This window comes from Fundulus heteroclitus, chromosome 20 (genome assembly GCF_011125445.2).
Source record: "Fundulus heteroclitus isolate FHET01 chromosome 20, MU-UCD_Fhet_4.1, whole genome shotgun sequence".
In the NCBI taxonomy this organism is placed as follows: Eukaryota; Metazoa; Chordata; class Actinopteri; order Cyprinodontiformes; family Fundulidae; genus Fundulus; species Fundulus heteroclitus.
The window spans coordinates 27,880,245-27,898,746 of record NC_046380.1 but is presented as its reverse complement, the minus strand read 5'-3'; the positions used below and the strand labels follow the sequence as shown (position 1 = coordinate 27,898,746).

General features: G+C 44.5%; 1 protein-coding gene across 3 annotated transcripts in view; it reads right to left on the bottom strand.

Annotated features, from left to right (window-relative positions):
* foxp4 (forkhead box P4) overlaps positions 1 to 18,502 on the bottom strand; it is a 120,118-nt gene that overhangs the window by 11,702 nt on the left and 89,914 nt on the right. For 2 of the 3 annotated variants that reach the window (XM_036152093.1, XM_012874892.3), the window contains exons 6-14: positions 18,165 to 18,303; positions 14,499 to 14,700; positions 14,054 to 14,152; positions 12,019 to 12,117; positions 7,426 to 7,513; positions 5,357 to 5,440; positions 2,990 to 3,215; positions 2,667 to 2,743; positions 2,482 to 2,583 (exon numbers count right to left, since the gene is read on the bottom strand). In XM_036152093.1, the coding sequence (XP_036007986.1) occupies positions 2,482 to 2,583; positions 2,667 to 2,743; positions 2,990 to 3,215; positions 5,357 to 5,440; positions 7,426 to 7,513; positions 12,019 to 12,117; positions 14,054 to 14,152; positions 14,499 to 14,700; positions 18,165 to 18,303 (1,116 nt within the window). The remainder of the gene's footprint in view (positions 1 to 2,481; positions 2,584 to 2,666; positions 2,744 to 2,989; positions 3,216 to 5,356; positions 5,441 to 7,425; positions 7,514 to 12,018; positions 12,118 to 14,053; positions 14,153 to 14,498; positions 14,701 to 18,164; positions 18,304 to 18,502) is intronic. The other variant, XM_012874893.3, reaches the window with a different exon arrangement.

Genomic DNA, 18,502 nt, shown 5'->3' with positions numbered 1-18,502 from the left:
CTTGATGAATGTAAAGACGCATGTATGGGACCCCTGAGGGCCATCACAAAAGCGAGTGTACTGAGAGTATCCTACTTGGAAGCTAACTGTATTGTATGAATTTCCATTCACTATTGGTCAAGAATTGATCCTGCTCGTCACTAAGGACATTTTAAAGGGCCGGCAGAATACCCTGAGATTTCCACAACTATTGCCACTTCCACTATTTGAAGCCGGGTTTTCTGCAGTGATAGCAAGCAAAAAAAAGACATACCGACTCGCCTTTGAAAAAATTTCAAACAAATATAACTTGTTACAAGCGAGGCTGGATAAAGAGCCATGTTTTTTCGCCACCATGCACAGTGAGCATTATGGTAAGTGAGGTAGAAAAAAAAAGTCCAGAGACATTCAGAGAAACAGGAAAAAGTGACCAACTTTATTTAACTATTTACTTGCCTTTTGTACACATCTTCCCCATGGGTGGCATTAATTGTGGGAGGTTCTGTTTATATCATTAATATTCCAATACAAAAACACCTGAGGCTTTTTATTTCCTTAAAATTCAATTAACTTTTAAACATAAGCACTGCTATTACGAAGCGCGTTAACTGACTATAATCAGATTTGAAAGAAACCGTCGCACGCCTCTGTTCATGCCTTCCTTTTTCCTCTCTCTCATCTTTTCCTCGTTTCCTGCCCCTCTCTGTCTCTTCCACCACCTGACACCGTCGCTCTGCTCATGAAATATAACGACTTATTAAAGGACATACATCTCTGCGGCCCCATTTGACTCACTAGGCTGCTACATAAATACATAAAGCCATGCCACGACTATATTTAAAGGTCCTCCAGACGAATGGAGGAGGAAACAGACCAGGCATTAATAGTTAAAATTCATAAAAGTCAGATGAGGGGGTAAAGATATTCCTGGAACCTTTGTCTCTTAACCTCTGCAGCGGCCCTCTTCCTATCATCATCCCCATCCCTCCTTTTTCAAAGCTATCATAAGGAGGCTGCTGTCTTCGTTTTTCAAGACTTTCTGACACTCTTTATGTCCCAAACCTGAATATGAGTAGAGGTTTGGCAAAAAAAAGAATGGGTCAGCACCTGAGCCTTCTCTGTAATGAGGGGTTGTACCGGCCTTTTGGGGTTTTACTCTGACTGAGGCAGCGTCTTGCACAAATATTCGTACTTTTCTAATTTTGTCACAAGCATCAATGTATTTTAATTAGGACAAGTGGAAATGTTGTCCGATTCTGGGGTATATCTACCGATTTTTACTTTTTACTATCTAGAGACAAAACATTTTAGCTTTTTTTTCTTGCAAAAAATAAAACCTAAGTAAATTTGCTCTAAGTTTGGACTTTGACCAGATCATTCTGACACCTTGATTTAAACTGCGTTATCGAAGCTCCGGCTGTATGTGTAAGGTCATCGCTCTACTCGATGATGAACCTCCGCCCCAGTCTTAAGCCTTTTTTACAGGTTTTATTCCATCTATTGTATTTTTATTCTTATTTTTTTTCTCATTTTCTTTTTGATCCACTGTATATAGGAAGATACACTGTATATAACTGATGCACCCTTTCCTACTTTTGGCACCTTCTCCTGACTATTGACTGACTATTGAGCTGATGTGACAAGTGAATTTCTCCAATGTGAGATCAATAAAGACTATCTTATCTTATCTTATCTTATCTTATCTTATCTTATCACTGCCCGGTGTTTAGGTTTGTCCATCTTCCCATCAACTCTGACCAGCTTCCCTGGCCACACTGAAGAAAAGCATCTCCTCGACATGATCCAGCCACCAGTCTGTTTCACCACATGGATGGGTTATACATTTAGATGTGTAATATTAATTAGTTCAGTGTTAGAGTAGAACCCGTACATTAACTATTGAAAGTTCATTGGTTGTAATTACACGGGGAGTGTTTGCCTAGTGGTTAGAGCAGCGCGCTTGCACTCAGAGAAGGTTGCAAGTACCCGGTTCGATCCCCGGTCCTGGCACTCTGGGTCCCTGAGCAAGACCCTTAACCCCAGATTGTTCCCTGGGCGCCACACATGACAGCCCACTGCTCCCCAAGGGTGATAGGTTAAAAGCGGAGAACAAATTTCGTTGTAATGTATGTTTCAATGTATGTTTCAATGACAATAAAGATGATATTACTATTACTTTTTGAACTGTATATACTGTGGAGAGGAGAGAGTCGTTTGGGCCTGAAAGTGACAAATATTTACAAGTATGGACCACAATTACTTTCCAGCAATCCCATTTTAATCCGTTGTGTTGAGCACCATAGTTTATTTGTTTTTCAAAATATTACTCCAAAGAAACCCAAACATAACGTTTCGTAGTTTAGCTTTGCTATTGTGCGATTTTACATTTTCCACAAATTGAAGTTGTCGTCTCCCAAACTTCAGATGATAACAGAAAAGATAAACTCAACATTTTAAAGGAATACTTCAGCCATAAAGAAACGGCTCGTAGGCCGGCCTTACCTTCCATGTGGCAGTGTTTCTCCTGAAATATGCAAACTTTCTTGTAAACCAGTTGTAGATCTCATTTAGAGTCAGCTGTCTGTCTGGGGACTCCAGGATGGCCTGGAGGAAGACGGGTAGATGTGGGACATGAGAGGAGGGTGCCATCAGGGGGATAGTTTCACAGATAAGTAGGCGATACTTACATGACGTATAAGAGAGGCGTAGGTAAAAGGAGGCCTGACATCAGCATTCTTGTAGAACTCACAGTTTTGAGCGAGCTCTGATAAAAAGACGACAAACAGGATCACGGATACAGCCAAATATATTTAACGCAATTAATCCACAATTTAAAATGAAAGCACAGCAATACATTATTTCGCAAAGTTCTAAGTCATTTCTGAGGTGCTGACCAATAAGAAATGATCAAGCTGTTTATGGATGGCAGTGCAGTAGAAAAAAAAGCCAAAGCTGCGATCAGAGCGAGAGAGGAAGGCGAGGAAGAGGTGTGTGCTTGTTGGGGGTCTACCTGAGGCAATAGGGGTGCAGTACTTGTCAGAGTTGCGCCTACGTATGGGGCCGACGGGGTGCGTGTGGGAGTGGGAGTGTGTGTGCAGGCTGGAAGAGCTGATGACGGAGGGTCCCTGGCGCAGCGGCGTGATCGGGGTGGCGGCTGAGGTGGGCGGGTGGGGTAGACCCTCTGGGTAGGCCTCGCTGTCCCTCTTTAACAGGGAGCCGCTGGAAGCCAGGTTCAGCTAGAAAGAGACCAGAAATCAAAGAGGCAGGGAGAATATGTTAGGTTTATATTTAGCAGGGAGATTTCCTTTAATCCCCTATTGTAATCTAAAAAAACAAATGAAACCTTGAAATTATTTCAGGACGAAAAAGTTACTCGCTGACATTATGCTTAAAAGGCTTAAAGTCTCAGGATATTCTATATGCACCGTACCTTGCAAAATTATTAATCTCTCTTGGACCTTTTCACATCTTGTTGCATTCCAACCGCAAACTTTACAGTATTTTGCTGAGTTTTTATTAGATTGACTAAAATAGAGCATCGCATAATTGTTAATAGAAAGAAGAAGAAAATTATATACGGCTTTCAAAACACGTCTTGCACTTACGGGAGAGCGGCATGAAGAAAAGTCATAGATCCCGTTTAAAACTTGATGCCAAAAGGGCATGTGGAAGAAAGCTCTCTGCTTAGATGGGACCCTGTACATCTCTCTGCAGCATCCATGGAGCTAAATACAGGGCAATCCTGGGGAATAATGGCCTCCAATGGGACGGGTCAGATCAACGCATTATTATGTTTCAGAACTGCACGATGGCTGTAACGTGACAAAACGTGAAAAGCCTCACGAGGCCTCGATTACTTTTGCGAGACGGCGTGATCAACTGATGAGTTATTATCTCGCCGTCGTGTGTGACAGTAGTTTTTCATAAAATACAGCTTTTTTTTGGCATTGGGCTGATGCAACGCCTCAGAAAAGCCTCAATGTATCAAACTGATCCATCTATACTAATTGCTCTATCTAATGAAAGCTGGGATTGAAAAAGGCGGCCTCAAGCACTTCCTGGAACTACGGGGTCACGTCATTGGCAGCGAGTATTTGCAGTCTCAGAACATGCACGCGGATTCATACCTAGATATTCACACACACACACACACACACACACTCAGAGCGCAGGCTGCAATTAACCCTGTGCTTACAAAAACAAAACCACACGACAGCATGTTTGTAGGAAGGGGAACATACACTTGCACTTTGTGGTGGCGTTGCCTTCACGGACCAATTCGGCCCAATTAGGCAGAGCCAGACACACGCACACACACACACGAGCGCGCAGACAGACACACGCAGCACACACAACTAGTCCTCCCAGTCTTCTCGGGGAAAAGGCGTTGTAGGGCTTTCTAGTTTAGTACTAATTAAAACCAGAGTGAGAGTGTGTGCGCGTTGTCTAGATTGATGTAAAATGTGTGAATCACCTCCTCTTTTCCTCTGACCCTTCTCCATACCATTTAAGCTGACTGGAGGGCGGGCGGGGCTGTTTAACAGGTACTTCATTAAAGCTGCAACCCTGGCCCATCACCACAGCAACAGTCGAACACCGTTAATTGAGGCCAAGCTTTGTTTCCATTCCCGACGCTCCTCCTCTGCCCCTCCTCCTCCAATCCCTGACCCCGAGGCCCGTCTCCAGTGGTGACAGAACACGCCTCCTTCCTGATTTCCCATTAGATGATAATGGCAGCTGATCCCCTTGTGATCAACACATCATCCAGTCGCACGGTCACACGTGCGCACACACGTCGCCACTCAGCCGCTCTCGTTTATATTCTCAAATTAAGACACTCTAGCTCTAATTGACAATTAATTTCAACATCTTCATATTTTAATAAGACTCCTCGTCAATCCGAATAATGAAATATTCATTAGATTCCTAATAACCACCTCGCCGACCGACGGCGGCGGGACGCACGTTCACACGCGCGCAACAAAGCCACGTAAAAATCTTATATTTGCCAGCAATTCAGTTAAATTACAGCGAGGGATGAGAAAAACAGTTGCTCGGTGTAATTAAATCCAGCTTACTCAGTGTCTGAATGAGCGAAACGCTCAAATGTAACGCCCCCGTCTGCGGATTTGGAGCGATGCAAGAGCATCATTTTCAAGGGAGTAAACTTTAAGGTGAAAAATATTGGATGGAAGATGGAGCGTAAGGCAGGACAAAAGCCTTTTACCGTTTAGAAATAACACATTAACCCTCACTGAACAATAGGGGGCATAGCCACCAAGCAAGAGAGAGACGGAGACAAACGATGACGTCCCATCCAGAGGAAGAGAATGCGAGGTGCTGCAATCTGGACATTAGGGTGCCGGCGTGTACTCACAGGTTGGTTGAAGGGTTTCGGCTCCGAGGGGCGCATGTGCAGGTGGGTCATCATGGCCTGAAGTCGCTCGCTCTCCTTCGCCAGCTGCAAAACACACAATCGAGAGGACAAAAAAAAAAAAAGAATACATGTCATCTCATTTCATTACCCTCAGATTGATTTAATGCGGTGTTGACACAGAATTACAAATACAATTACACCTCAGGCAAAGTGGCGAACATGAGAGCGAGGCGCCTCGGCACCCGCAGCTCTCCCTGCCACACTTCCTCCAGCCCCGAAGACACGCTCGCCCCCGTTTGACTTTGTTAACGGCTGTTTAATGGGGTACCGCTGCAGCGTGTGCAGACGCTGAGGCCTTTTTTTTTTTTGTTCCTGTGAAAGTGGTGTTTTTTATTTTTTTGTTTTTTTATGTCCCACGTTAAAAAAAAAAAAAAAAAAAAAAAAACAGATCCGCACTCAGACAGTCGGCAGCAGCAACTTCTTACTCCCCCGGCTTCAGATATGTGTGTCATTGCATGAATATGAGAAATGTAAACACAAGGCCTGGCCTGTGTCTGGACGTGCGGTGTGTGGTGTGGGAGCGATGGGGGGGGTGTGGGGGGGGAATGAAGCGGCGTGTCAAGGACTGAGGGAGGGAGGGATGGCTCTCCTGATGTGATGTGACACCTGCTGCCTCTTTGTCACTTTGCGTTGCCCGGTCGAGGCTTCAGGGGCTCAGCTAAACGATGTTTAGCCCTGCTGCAAACACAAAAGCTGACCATAACACTCGCCACACTTCAGACCCTGTCGTCTATACGGGGGCTTTTAGAGGTCAGTTTGCCTTCTGGTAAAAAAAAAAAAAAAAAAAGAAATAAGAGCAACTTTACAGTTTATGTGAGAAACTTAAGCAGATATAAACATGATCCTTTGGGTTTGGACTTTAGTTTTCTCTGTTCTGTGCTCCTGTAGTGATTTCTTGGGTTTAGTTGTGACTGCATTGGTGCTTTTGATTCGCCGTGACTGGTCTAATAACTTACCTCCCCCTGGGTTCCCCTCGCAGCATATTTTAGCCATTCTCCCTCACAGTCTGCCATAGCCGCTCCACGTGGAGGTGTTTGGTCTCAACCGTTCTCTGCACCATTAATGACTCCTTCCGTGTGTATATGTGCTCCCCAGACTTTTCATTCATGGTCAGATCCTCCTGCTGCTGTCACATCACATCCCGCTGGGTCTTTCCATGTGTTTTGTTTCCCTTTATGTCATCTTCGGTTTCTGTACGTTTTCTCTTTTTTCTCTCTATAAAGATCCATTTTGCCATTTTTTTTTTTTTGCCTAGCTCTTGCCTTCTTTAAGTCTCGAAATGTGAGATAAACTTTGTTGGAAAGTGTAAAAGACGGCACGTGCTAAACGGTGCATGGTTATATATTGCTCAACTTCATTTTGCACAAAAAAAAAAAAAAGAGTTGTAATGATTTTTAGTTCATGGCAAAGCTGTTAATTTGGCTCAGAAGGTGTATTTTATGATTCGTGTTCATTAAATCAATTCATTTTCAACCTTTGCAAACTGAACTTGTTACTAGGCCTGGTTCAGGAAACTGTGACAGGGTTTCCACTTTGTCCCTTTTGGGAGAACAGAACCATTATTTATATTATTATAAATATTATATTATAGATATGTTGCTGTTGTTTTTTCACAGAGCGTTATTCAGATGATCTCCTAAGCGAACCGCCTGAGAAGATCTGCTCGCGGCCTTCCCCTTCTCGCTGGTGTCTCTTTCTCCTCCGTCTCCTTCCCTCCCTCCCTCCCTTCCTGCCTCTCCTCTCCTCCCCCTCTCGTGCTGGTGACCGGAGAAGCTTTATAATTGGAGCGGCGATGGCAGCTTCCCTGCTGACTGCTCCTTTTAAATTACAAGCTCCGCTGCTCTCCATAAACTCTGCCCCACCAAAGACAAGTTTCTGCCACTGACAGGCTGGAACAGCCTTCACCGTGTTGTTTGCGAGCGTATGAAAATCAGGCGTCTGTGCGTTAGTGATGGGATGTAATGTTAGTTTTGTGTGTGTGTGTGTGTGTGTGTGTGAGAAAGACCCACCTGTATCTCCAGTTGCTGGACCACCTGCATCTGGACTCTGCACTGAGCGGTGCTGCGGTCATCCAGGGCGTGCTCGTTGTTCAAGTGCCTGGAGGTAACGAGAGGCAGAAGGGGGGAAATAACAGAGTTAGCTGTTCCTGCGAATATAGAAACGCGGCTTGAGACCTTTTTAAGGCCGGGAGATTATCGTCGCATCGGTTCATACCGTACGGCGTGAGGGAAGCGGCGAGTAACCTCAGTGGCTTTCGTTTTGTTTAGTCTGAGTTATGAGCTGCTCCGGCGCTATAAAAATAAATCCTAATCTCAGAGGCTCGTTTTGTCTAGCGATGGACCCGGCAGCTGCGTTATGTGTTTGTGCACTCGGTCCAAGACAACCACCTGGATGTGAGCTCATATGTTATCGCGCACACACGGCCTTATCTCAGGGCGCACTGCGAGTCAAACCTCGCTTATTAAAGCTGGTGTGTCTTAAGTGTGTCTGCGAATGGAAACGGTGTCGCCGCTTGTTTCCTCAAATATGGGGCCTCCTGATCTTTCCCAGCGTGCTCCTCCCAGTCTCCCGTCTGTCATCGCCAAGGTTATTCACGGGTTGTAGCGGCCTCAGCGGCGGGCGCTAATACACACGCAGCCCCTCACAAAAACCTGATCTTTTTCCACATTTTGTCACCTTAGAACCTCAATACATTGTTAGTGGGGCATGTATGTGCTGGATCATTGCAAAGTGGGGCAGAGTTATGAACAGAAAGTAAAATAATGCATGATGCCATATTAAGTTTGGCTTGCTTATATGTTCAGCCTGAGGCAATCCTTTGTAGAGCCCCCTTATGCTGTGATTACAGCGGCCGGTCTCTTGGGGTAAGTCCATGCCAGCCTTGTACATTCACAGACTCAAGAGTTTGCCCCTCCTTGAATGAAAAAAAAAAAGACTGTCAGACTGGATGGACGGCTCCTGTGAACAGCACTTCTTCAAGTTTTACCACAGACAATTGACTCGATTTTCTAACCCATGAATATGTTTTGATGCATGTATTTTAAGTAACGTTGTCATCATAGAAGGTCTCTCCAGGATTTCGTTTTAAAACCATCATGATGGTGCACCCAGCAAGTTTCACTGTGGGGACGCTTTCTGTCACATATACCCGTTCCGCATGCGCCTCTGACTTCGTATGGCTTTCTCCCCATACATTTCTTCCTAACTTCGATTTGAGGAGTTTGTAACTAATCGGCATCCTGTCAACATGAGCTGTGGATTCCTGCAGCTCTTGGCAGATTCTCTAATTAATGCTCTTGGCTGTTAGTTCAAGTCGACGGCGACGCCTTGCTACATCTGCAGTTGTCTCATCCGCGTTCAGCTTTCAGATGATGGACCGAGCATGGTTCTTTGAGATGTTCAAAACTTGGATTATTTGTTGCGTTTCTCGGTCTGTCTGATACTGTCTGTTCACTCCTGTTCTCCAACAAACCTCCGCTGCCTTCCTAAGACAACTTGTTAGATTTTATTTAGGGTATGAGAGTAAAAGAGGTCTGACATAATATGCGTGCCACACTTTTTCAGATTTTTCTCTGTGGAAACCAAAAACTGTTTTCTTTGTATTTGTGTGGGTGTGTGTGTTGATCCATCTCATAAAATCAAAAGCACATGCATGGAAGTTTGTGACTGAATATTAAATAAATTAGAATCAGTATGAATAGTTTTAGAAGGCTGGGTGTATCTCTTACTGCTGGTTTTGCTGACCTGCTAGTGCTGGAAGGTGGATGTTAGGCTATTAAATCCTTGAGGCATTTCTTTGATTAGTTTATGGTTAAAAAGTGTTAATGTGTGTAACAGATGGAAACGTGTGTGTGTGTGTGTGATTGTGTGTGTGTGTGTGTGTGTGTGTGAGAAAGTAAGAAGTTTTCCAACACGAGGCAAAGACTCGAGATGAAACAAAAACAATGATGTCATGGCACGACTAATCTAGGCAGATAGATGGCTCGACACAAGTGCTTGATAATAATAACAAAAACATGAGCTCACCCCCATCTCTCTTTCTCCAGCTCCCCCTCTCTGGAGCTCTCTCTGCCTCTTGTTCACTCACACTTCTGTCCACTCTCCCCCTCCCCCTCCTGTAACTCCCCAAATGCCTATGATTCACACGTATTCCAACTAAATCTGACCCCCCCCCCCCCCCCCCCTCCGCTCTCTCTCTTTCTCTCTATAGCCGGGTCATAAACAGTAGCAGTTTCTTTTTTTTTTTGCTTCTTTTTCTTCTTTTTTTTTTTCCCCCTCTAGTTTGTTCCGACAAAGAGGCTCTGTTTACTCCTCAGTGCGCTGGCAGACAAGCCTTTAACCCACATTACACCCAGCTTTGGGTGACCACAGCCAGAGTATTGTACCAGAGGACAGGGAAGAGGAGGAGGAGGATGGAGGAGGATGGAGGAGGAGGATGGAGGGGAGGTGGGCAGAGTAAAGAGAACAGAACAGAAGAAAGACTCGAAACAGTGGAGCGTCTCCCTCCTCTGTTCTTCCTCTCTACCCTTTTCCCCTCCTGGGGCGATGACTAAGGCTGGCTGGGAGGGAGCTTGCTGCTGGACTGACGGCATTATCTGTCGCTGCCTCTGGTCCCCCCCCCCCCCTCCCATCTCTCCTCTTACACACACACATTCACGATCTTTCACTTTTAGCGACTGCTCTGCTTCCATCTGCCCCCGGGCTACGTGAAACGAGACACCAAACAACAGCTTTCCTCTCCAAACTTTCCCAGCCTGCTCGCAAGCTTTGATCCGGCCGTCCAGTGCCATTGCCGTCATCCGCGCGCACACCCCTGTGATTGTGTGTGTGAATACTTATTTCGTCACTCTTGCTTATTAATAATTCCCGCTGTTCAAACAGCTACAAACCCCACGTTGGTAATGAGTGTAAGTTTGTGCGGGGCTTCATTAAGGGGCTTGTTAGGCCTTTCGTTAGAAGCCGGGGTGCCGAGGGGGAAGTCCAGAGCCTCGATAAGGAGGAGGCGTAGTGTATTTCCAAACGTGAAAATGACATGGCAGAGAAGAAACAAAAGGAAGATTTGAGGGGGCAAAAATGTGCAAAAAGTGGCAAAAAAAAAACCCGAACACAGTTAAAGTAAAAACTTAAATATGGCAGTGTGTAGCAGATACTCAAAGAATCTTTAGAAAACAAAGAGCTTACACACCTGACAATGTGCACCAGTGAGCTTGTGCGCATACGATGTGTGTGTGTGTGTGTGTGTGTGCATACATGTACGTGCCTCAGAGCAAATGTGATGCAACAGATTGCAAAAGATAAATCAAAAAAAAAAAAAAAAAAAAAAGCTCAGGAAAATGCAGAACTCCGCAGAGATTTCTATGACTGACGTGCTGCATTAAATAACGCGAAGATTCAACTTAAACGTGGATTTTGGTTAACAGGAGTGAACTCGAGCTTCAGACTGCAGGCGTGAACTTTCCGGATTTACGCCTAAAGAAAGTTATTCATAAATCTCTGCAAAAGTAAATAATATGATGGTTCAAAACCAGATCACGTTTAGCTCTTCATCTCGCTTTTTAAAACCGACTTTCAAAATTAAACCAGAGATTGCGGGATTCTAAATGTGTATTTTTTTTTGTTGTATTTTTTGTAGTATAACATCAAATTGTAATTTCTAACTAGAAAGTTAGAAATTGGTAAGTTAGTTACCAACAAATTTACAAATGTATTATTTTAGTTAACTTTCTTTTTTTTCCCCAACAACCCTGTATAACCCTGTAGCATGAAATCACAGTGGTTGATATGCTTGGTGTCATTGTCTAATATTCCCAGTAAACACAGTAGAAAAAAAAAAGGATGGAGAGTTATGTCATTTTTATAGGAATTTTGAATTAATGCGACAACAATAATGGTACTTTCTGTTTTTAACACAAAATACTACAGTTGGCAGGAATTTTACTTTTCCGATTTTTCTTTCCAACTGTTGGTTTTATGAAGGCAACAATAAAGATCAATATCTTACAAAAAAATATGATCAAATGCAATTATTGTATGCTGTATAGCGACACAATTGCAGTTGGTAACCTATTTAATAATCGCTTTTCGCTGCAGTAGCAGGCCGTCTCAACCGTGCAATTTATTGCCAACAAAGCAGCAATGCACATCAGGGAATAAAGTCCGCACATGCAACTACGTTTGATAAAACACCTGTTCTGTTCTAGCTCCTCCAGAGTTAAGTAATAAAATTGTATGCTTGTATGCTTTTGCTTGCTAGACAATTTCTAAGTCAACGTGGGCAAAACGACGCCCAGTTTGCATCCGCAGAAGAAGTCGACCAGCTTTAAGGATGTTTTGGCCTTTTGACGTATCGTCCCAATTCAAAGCGGAAGGTTTTAGCCGCTACTGTGTGTCCCTTTAAATTAGGTGACAAGTTAGCAAAGAACAGCCAACTTAAATCAAAGAGGTACAAGCATAGGAAACAGGACTCAGCCTATAATTTACCTTGAATGCAGGATTTAAAGCAGTGATGTGTCTTGAGCTGCATTAAGCGAACAGTACTAAAGCACATACTTTGGAGCTGCACCACACCATTAGGTCATAGAAGGTATTTCTTGGTGACTCACTTGATGAACTGTCCCATGTCCTCACACAGCGCTTCACAGCCAGGCCACTTACACTCTCCATGACCGTAGAGGGGATGGGAGCTGCTGAGCTCCTCGTGACTGTGGACAAACACATACGAAACGGAGACATCAGCGAAGCCGCCGCAACAGACGTCACGCCCCTTGTGCATACTCTCTGGGTTCAGACACAATTGTATAGGAAACGGCTAAATATTTATTAGTCGCTTTATGAAACACATGCATGCAATATGTGAACGTAGCAGCAGAGCGCACGGGCGGCCATCTGAGTGTGGTTAGCCGTGATTAGTTGGTGCAGATCGTCGAGCCGAGAGCACGGGAAGGAGGACAGAGCGAAGCGGGGGTTGGTTACAGAAGCCAGGCATGAAAAAAAAAAAAAAAGGGAATCGGTCCAACAACCTCAGAGGCGCATTCTGAAGTCCGTGACCGAGCTCTCTGCCTTTGGTGTGTGTTTTGCACGTGTGTTTGTATATTAGTGTTGGTGCGTCTTCTACTGTTTCGGGAGCTGACACGGAGCCGGCACAGGACCAACCAGCCATGACTGATTGGTGGTGGTTGCTGTCATTTGCTGGTTGCTCTTTTGTGGTGAGCCTATGTGTGTGTGTGTTTGTGTGTATACGTGTGCTTATGTTACATTTTATGAGCGTGCGTGTTTGTGTGTGTGTGTGTGTGTGTGCTTCTAAACGAGTGCGACAATAAAAGAGCCAGGCCATGCTTGGTTTTGGACAAATGCAATAACTGTGTGTTGGTGCGTGTGCGCGCCCAGTAGCAGATGTGGTTCAGACCTGGAGCTGTGCCTCCGACTGCTGTCTCCCCATTTATTTACATGAGTTTAGAAGTGTGTGTGTGTGTGTGTATACGTGTGTGTGTGTGTGCGCGCGTTGTGTAAGCGAGTAGGTGCGTATGATGACTGGGATGGGGGGGATTCTCTCAAATCAACATCAGAAGGTTGTCTAACAAAAAGCATTTGTCTCGCAGATGGAAACATGTCTCCCTGCCTCACTTTCTCCCTCTTCCTGATCAGATGTGCCGTCTGGAGAGCGATCCGTGCGCGTTTGTGCGCGAGGGTTGTCTGCGCTGGCTGGCTGTGCTCGAGTCAGCTCAGAAGCAGCTCGGAAAGCAGACATGACAAACTGCTGCTAACCACATTGTTCTCCACATCGGCCATGCATTAGCTTAGTGGGCTAACACAGCAGTGCTACCCTCCTCGTGATCCTCGAGGCCACAAAGTTTAAGCAGAACCTCGGCAGAACACTGCAGGCGCTGTGCGTCAGAATGCGACAACGCTGCTCCGCTACTATCTCACGCTCTCATGCCTGTTCTTCAACATCGACAAGTCCAAGTGGCGGTCAAGTTTCTGAAGAGCAAATCAGGGGGGCAGGTTCCCATTAAGTCTCAGATTTCTGATGGGTAAGTCCAGGTCAAGTCTCAACTCTGTGGGAGGCAAGTCTAAGTCCAGTCTCAAGGCTTCAACAGCCTGGTCGGAATAAAGTTTCAAGTCTTTCACACTCCCTCCAAGTTACTGGGCAAGTTTTTACCAAGTAAAAGTCAAAGTAAAGCTTAAAGTATACAAAGACGTACTCTCTTACCAGGTGCACGACATCTAGTCAGCCTATAGCAGTGGAGCATGAATTTAAAGCCTATACTATTTTATCCTTAGGCCTAATTTAACCAATGATAATTTAAGAATTTTATCAATTTTAGCACCTTATTTTATAATCAATACTACTACTACTCCTAATGATAACAATAATAATAAGTCCAAGGTGCTGTCTTTGGCTTACAACCTGTGGTTAGCCTTCTGTCTTCCTTCCCTCCTGATTTCATGAGTTCAACATTATTCATGAGAGTGGAGTCTCACCCCTTCGGTCTACGTCAACTCTCAAGCCTAAGTCTTAAACAGCCGTCTTTGCTCTTGAAACATAGGGGCCAACGTTTCCTCGTAAATTAGTTTAGTTAGTACATCTTTCGGTCTGAGCGTTGTCCTCTCATGTGTGTACGTGTGTTTGCTACTCACTGGCTGGTGGGAGGTTGGCTGCCTTTGGAGTAAAGGGGAACATGGTCGTCTCCGCTGTCTGCCTTGGTGAAGGAGGATATCCACTCAAACAGTCTGGCTCTTAAAGACGAAGACAAGCCAGTGAGAGGCCACACAGCCATGGAGCGTGTGTGGTACAAAAAACACCTGCCACATGCATCTCTAATATTGCCCCCACAGTAGCAATTGTTGGACTAAACCAGCTTTGCTTTCCAAACCTCTCCTGCCTGGTCTGAGCTTACTGAACCAAACGTACATTTAAGACCAGTATTATATACACGCTCTTCAATGGTATATATGTAGGTGTGAAAGCTTAGCTGCGAATAAGTTACCCCCAAAAGAGAAAGTAGGATAGTTTGAATGAAAAGTACAGAGACAAGAAATGCATGCGTGGTTATTGCAAGTAGTCCCTTTAAGCACTCCTTACCTGTCTCTCTTTGGGGTGTGGCTCTGTCCGTTGGGCAGGCTGTGCAGTGGAATGTGAGCACTGGCAGCTTTGGGGAAGGCTGAGGTAGTGTTGGAACTGTTGGTGCTCAAGTCCAGGCCCTCGGCCTGTTTGAGGGCGTCCTCAGCGCTCGGCACTCCGGACACCTCCTTCCACAGTTGCTGGAGGTCTGATGGACACATTGCTGTAGAAAGGGTCGCAGGGTTAACTCGGCAAAGGATTACACGTAACGCACTGACTGAATTCGCGAGGAAATAAGATGACGGTCTAGAATAAAGTTAATTCCAATGCAGCTGACTCAGACACATGTAGATGAACTGGTGTCACTAATTATGAAGTTGGAACTGTTTATTAGGGGTGTAAATCACCAGCTTAATCACAGTACAATATTACATCGATTTGTTTGAATGACAATACAATATTATCTGATATAAGAAAGTCTGGTACAATTTCCTATTGATGTGATCGATATTATGCGATATCATCTGCCAATCTAACTCTAATATTATTTTTATCACAAAAAAAAAAAAAACATGGTTTGTACATGTTTTTTTCTAAGCAGAAACAATAATCAAAAACATTCTTCTAATTCCTCTATTTTTAAAATAATAATAATAATAAATCCCCTGTTAACTTTCGTCTCATACCTTGGAAATTTCAAAATAAAGGTGCATCCTAAAAATGACGATATGGATCAATATTTTCATTTTGCATTGATGCTATTGGATCATTAATCATTTTATCAATGCGGATCGATGTATTGTTACACCCCTACTGGTTACCCCCAACCACAATGTCCCCCGATCTATTGAACTGACTTATTTAAATGTCATTTTGGCCACTAGCATGTCATCTCCAATGTTCCTGTTCAAAGAACCGGCTCTTTCCTGACTGATTCAGAGACCTGGCTTTATTAGCGTCAAACTAGTGAGTGAAAAATACGGAGTTAAGGTGGGAGTTGACGCATACGGACTTCATCAGCGCCACTGTTTGTGTTAAAAAATGTGAGTGCACCCTCTGTGTTCCTTCTGCTCGCAGCAATATTATTCCTGGTCCAATTTTACAGAGAAGGAGAGACGCCTGAAAATGCCACAGCCTTCCCCGACGGATTTTAGCATGCACTCGCTCTAATATAATACACACGTGCACATACACATACAGGGACCTCGCAGCAATCCAAATATTATGTCTGCTTTGTCTGCATTCTTCTCTAGCCCCCGCCAAAACAAAAGTTCTCACTCTGGAAAAATGAAGCGGTGTAAGTGTGCAGACCGCCTTCTGTGCATGTGTGTGTGTGCGCGCGCGCGCGTGTGCAGTACTTATCCGAGAAACCAAACCAATCTGCGGAGACGATCAGAGAGCGAAAGTGTAAAGTGGTTCAAGATTGTTATGTTAGGAAGCCTGAACCACCAGAGTCTGTTCAATTAAAAATAAATATGTAACTTTGAAGAATGCAGATGGAAGGTAGTTTAGTGCCAAGTGTAAAATAAACAAAGCATGCGAGGATGGATTTGCAATCAAAAAATCATAACTTTCTCCAACAATAGCTGACAGGTCCCCATTTTAAAGGATGGGAGTGTTCCTGTTAGCCCATAAGAAGTGCATTGCAAAAGTATCCATACCCTTTGAACTTTTATCAAATTACAACTTTAAATGTCAAAGTATTTTTACCATTTTTGTATAACTTACCTTTACTACAATTACAATGTTTGGAGGTAATTCTCAACCAAATTAATCTAGATGCAGACCTTTTCACCCACTCTGCCAACTAGCTGCCGTTCACTCAGGATGGATGGAGAGCATCTGTGAACATTGATGTTTGGGTCTGGACTTTGACTGGGCCACTCTAGCACATTAGTTAACCTTGAAGTAAATCATTCTATGGCAGCTCCATCTGTGTGTTTCGTGTTGTTTTCATGCTGGCAGATGAACCTCTGCTACTCCAGTTTTGACTACTTTTTCTTTCAGGATCGCCTTGTACTTAGCTAGATGGATCTCCCAATGTGCTCCGAGTGGCTTCTAGTTTTCTCGGGAAAGCAGAGGAATCTCTGCAGCTCCTCCAGAGTTAACACCGCCCTCTTGGCAGTTTCTACGATTAACACACTACTTTCCTAGCTAGCCATTTTAGGTGGACGGTAAGTTAATGGTCGTACTATACTTGCTATACTTTTTCCACTTTCAGATGACAGAACAAACAGTGCTCTTTGAAATCTTCAAAGCTTGCACGTTTACTTTAAAGCCTAACCCTGATTTAAACATCTCCACAAGCTTCCTTCCTGACCTGTCTGCCATGTTTCTTCATCTGCATGATGATTCTCAAACAGTTTTATATATATATATATATATATATATATATATATATATATATATATAGAGAGAGAGAGAGAGAGAGAGAGAGAGAGAGAGAGAGAGAGAGAGACAGTCCACACAGCTATAGAGAGTTACCTGCTGTTAAAATATCTGCATTCCCTTCGGGTTGGAACATGAACTCTGTCTTTCTTTTTCTTTTTATCAAAGAATGGGTGTATACAGTGATCTGAAGTCTTCGTTCTTCTCCCTAAAGTCGTAGAAATTAACTCGAGCCGTGGCTGGACCCCTCACAGCACCCCCATACCACCTATTCACAGAGCACAACAGTGTGTTTGCGTGTTTGTGTGGCATGGCTGGTCAGAGGAATGCTCTGGCTCACGCCTGGCTGAGCTGTCACAATGGACCAGCTCTTTCACACTGCAGGGAAATTCCAGTCAGATGCAGGGAGGGAGAGCAGAGAAAGAGAAGGAGACGCCGAAGCCAAATGTTTGCAACTGTCTGAAAAATCCGCTCTCTCTTAGCACCAATTCGTCCTCAAGTCTTATCCACCAAGTCAAGTTTTTCCTTCTAATACAAATAAATCCACTTGCCCTCTTGGGGACCTTTGGATCGGAAATGAATGTTTCCGAATCTTCGTTAATTTGGTAAAGTTTAACCTTGTTGCAGTATGGATGCGTGTGCTTCTGTGAGTGACTCCATGCGAGTCTGCACGAGGGGAAAAAGTGAAAGATCAAAAACAGGGGGAAGGAAATGGGTCTGTTTGGTCAACTCAGTCAGCGCTTTAGCAATGTTACGGCCACTTTAGAGCCCCTAAGGCATTCTCTGCGAGTGAGATAGCGCTCAAAAGTATGTGTGAAGCATTGCCGCGCAACTGTGCACACAATAGTGGGCACACACACACATGTTCACCGAGGGCGGGCCAGCAGCGGTCAACATTTATCGCTGCGAAACTCTGCTGAGAAGCTGAAGGGACTGTGGGAGAAGTTACACGTAGCAAAAGGAAAGAAAAAAAAAATCCGTCGGGCACAGGAATAGGAGAAGGATGATTTTTTTTTCTTGTGTCTGGATAATGTCAAATACAAACACACACATGCACACATCTCTCTAAGCAGGCGCGGGGCTTAGTGACATATTTTACCTATTATCTAAATGAGTACTTTGCACAAACCTTCCAATCATGTTTCCTTTTATCTTTTATAGGCTGGTTAACTTAACGGGCTTCACAGGCAGCGCTGGGCACAGGCCCTGGCTGCGCGCGTGTGTGTTTAGTCAGGCCCGTGTTTCAGGACGGGCCCCCCGTCGCAGCTTCTGTTTGCGAATGCCCGTGCGCGCACGTACCTTGCTGAAGAGACTGCATGGCAGCGGTGGGCTGCAGCGGAACCAGGCCTTGTCTCTGGAGGTTGAGGATGTGCTGCTGCTGAAGCTGCTGCATCTGGATCAGCTGCTGCTGGAAAGCCAACTGCTTACTGCCTAGCTGCTGTGAGACAGGGAGGAGGAAAGGAGGTCAGAGAAGCTAAGCTGCGCTTCCAAATTACCCACAGTGCCTTGAAAAACTATTCATAACCTTTGAGCCCGGTTACATTTGGTAGCTTTTTTTTCCTTCTTCAAAGGAACATCTGAAAAGCGTGGATTCTTGCTTACCCAGCGCCCGTAAGCTGATACTTCGGAGAATGACC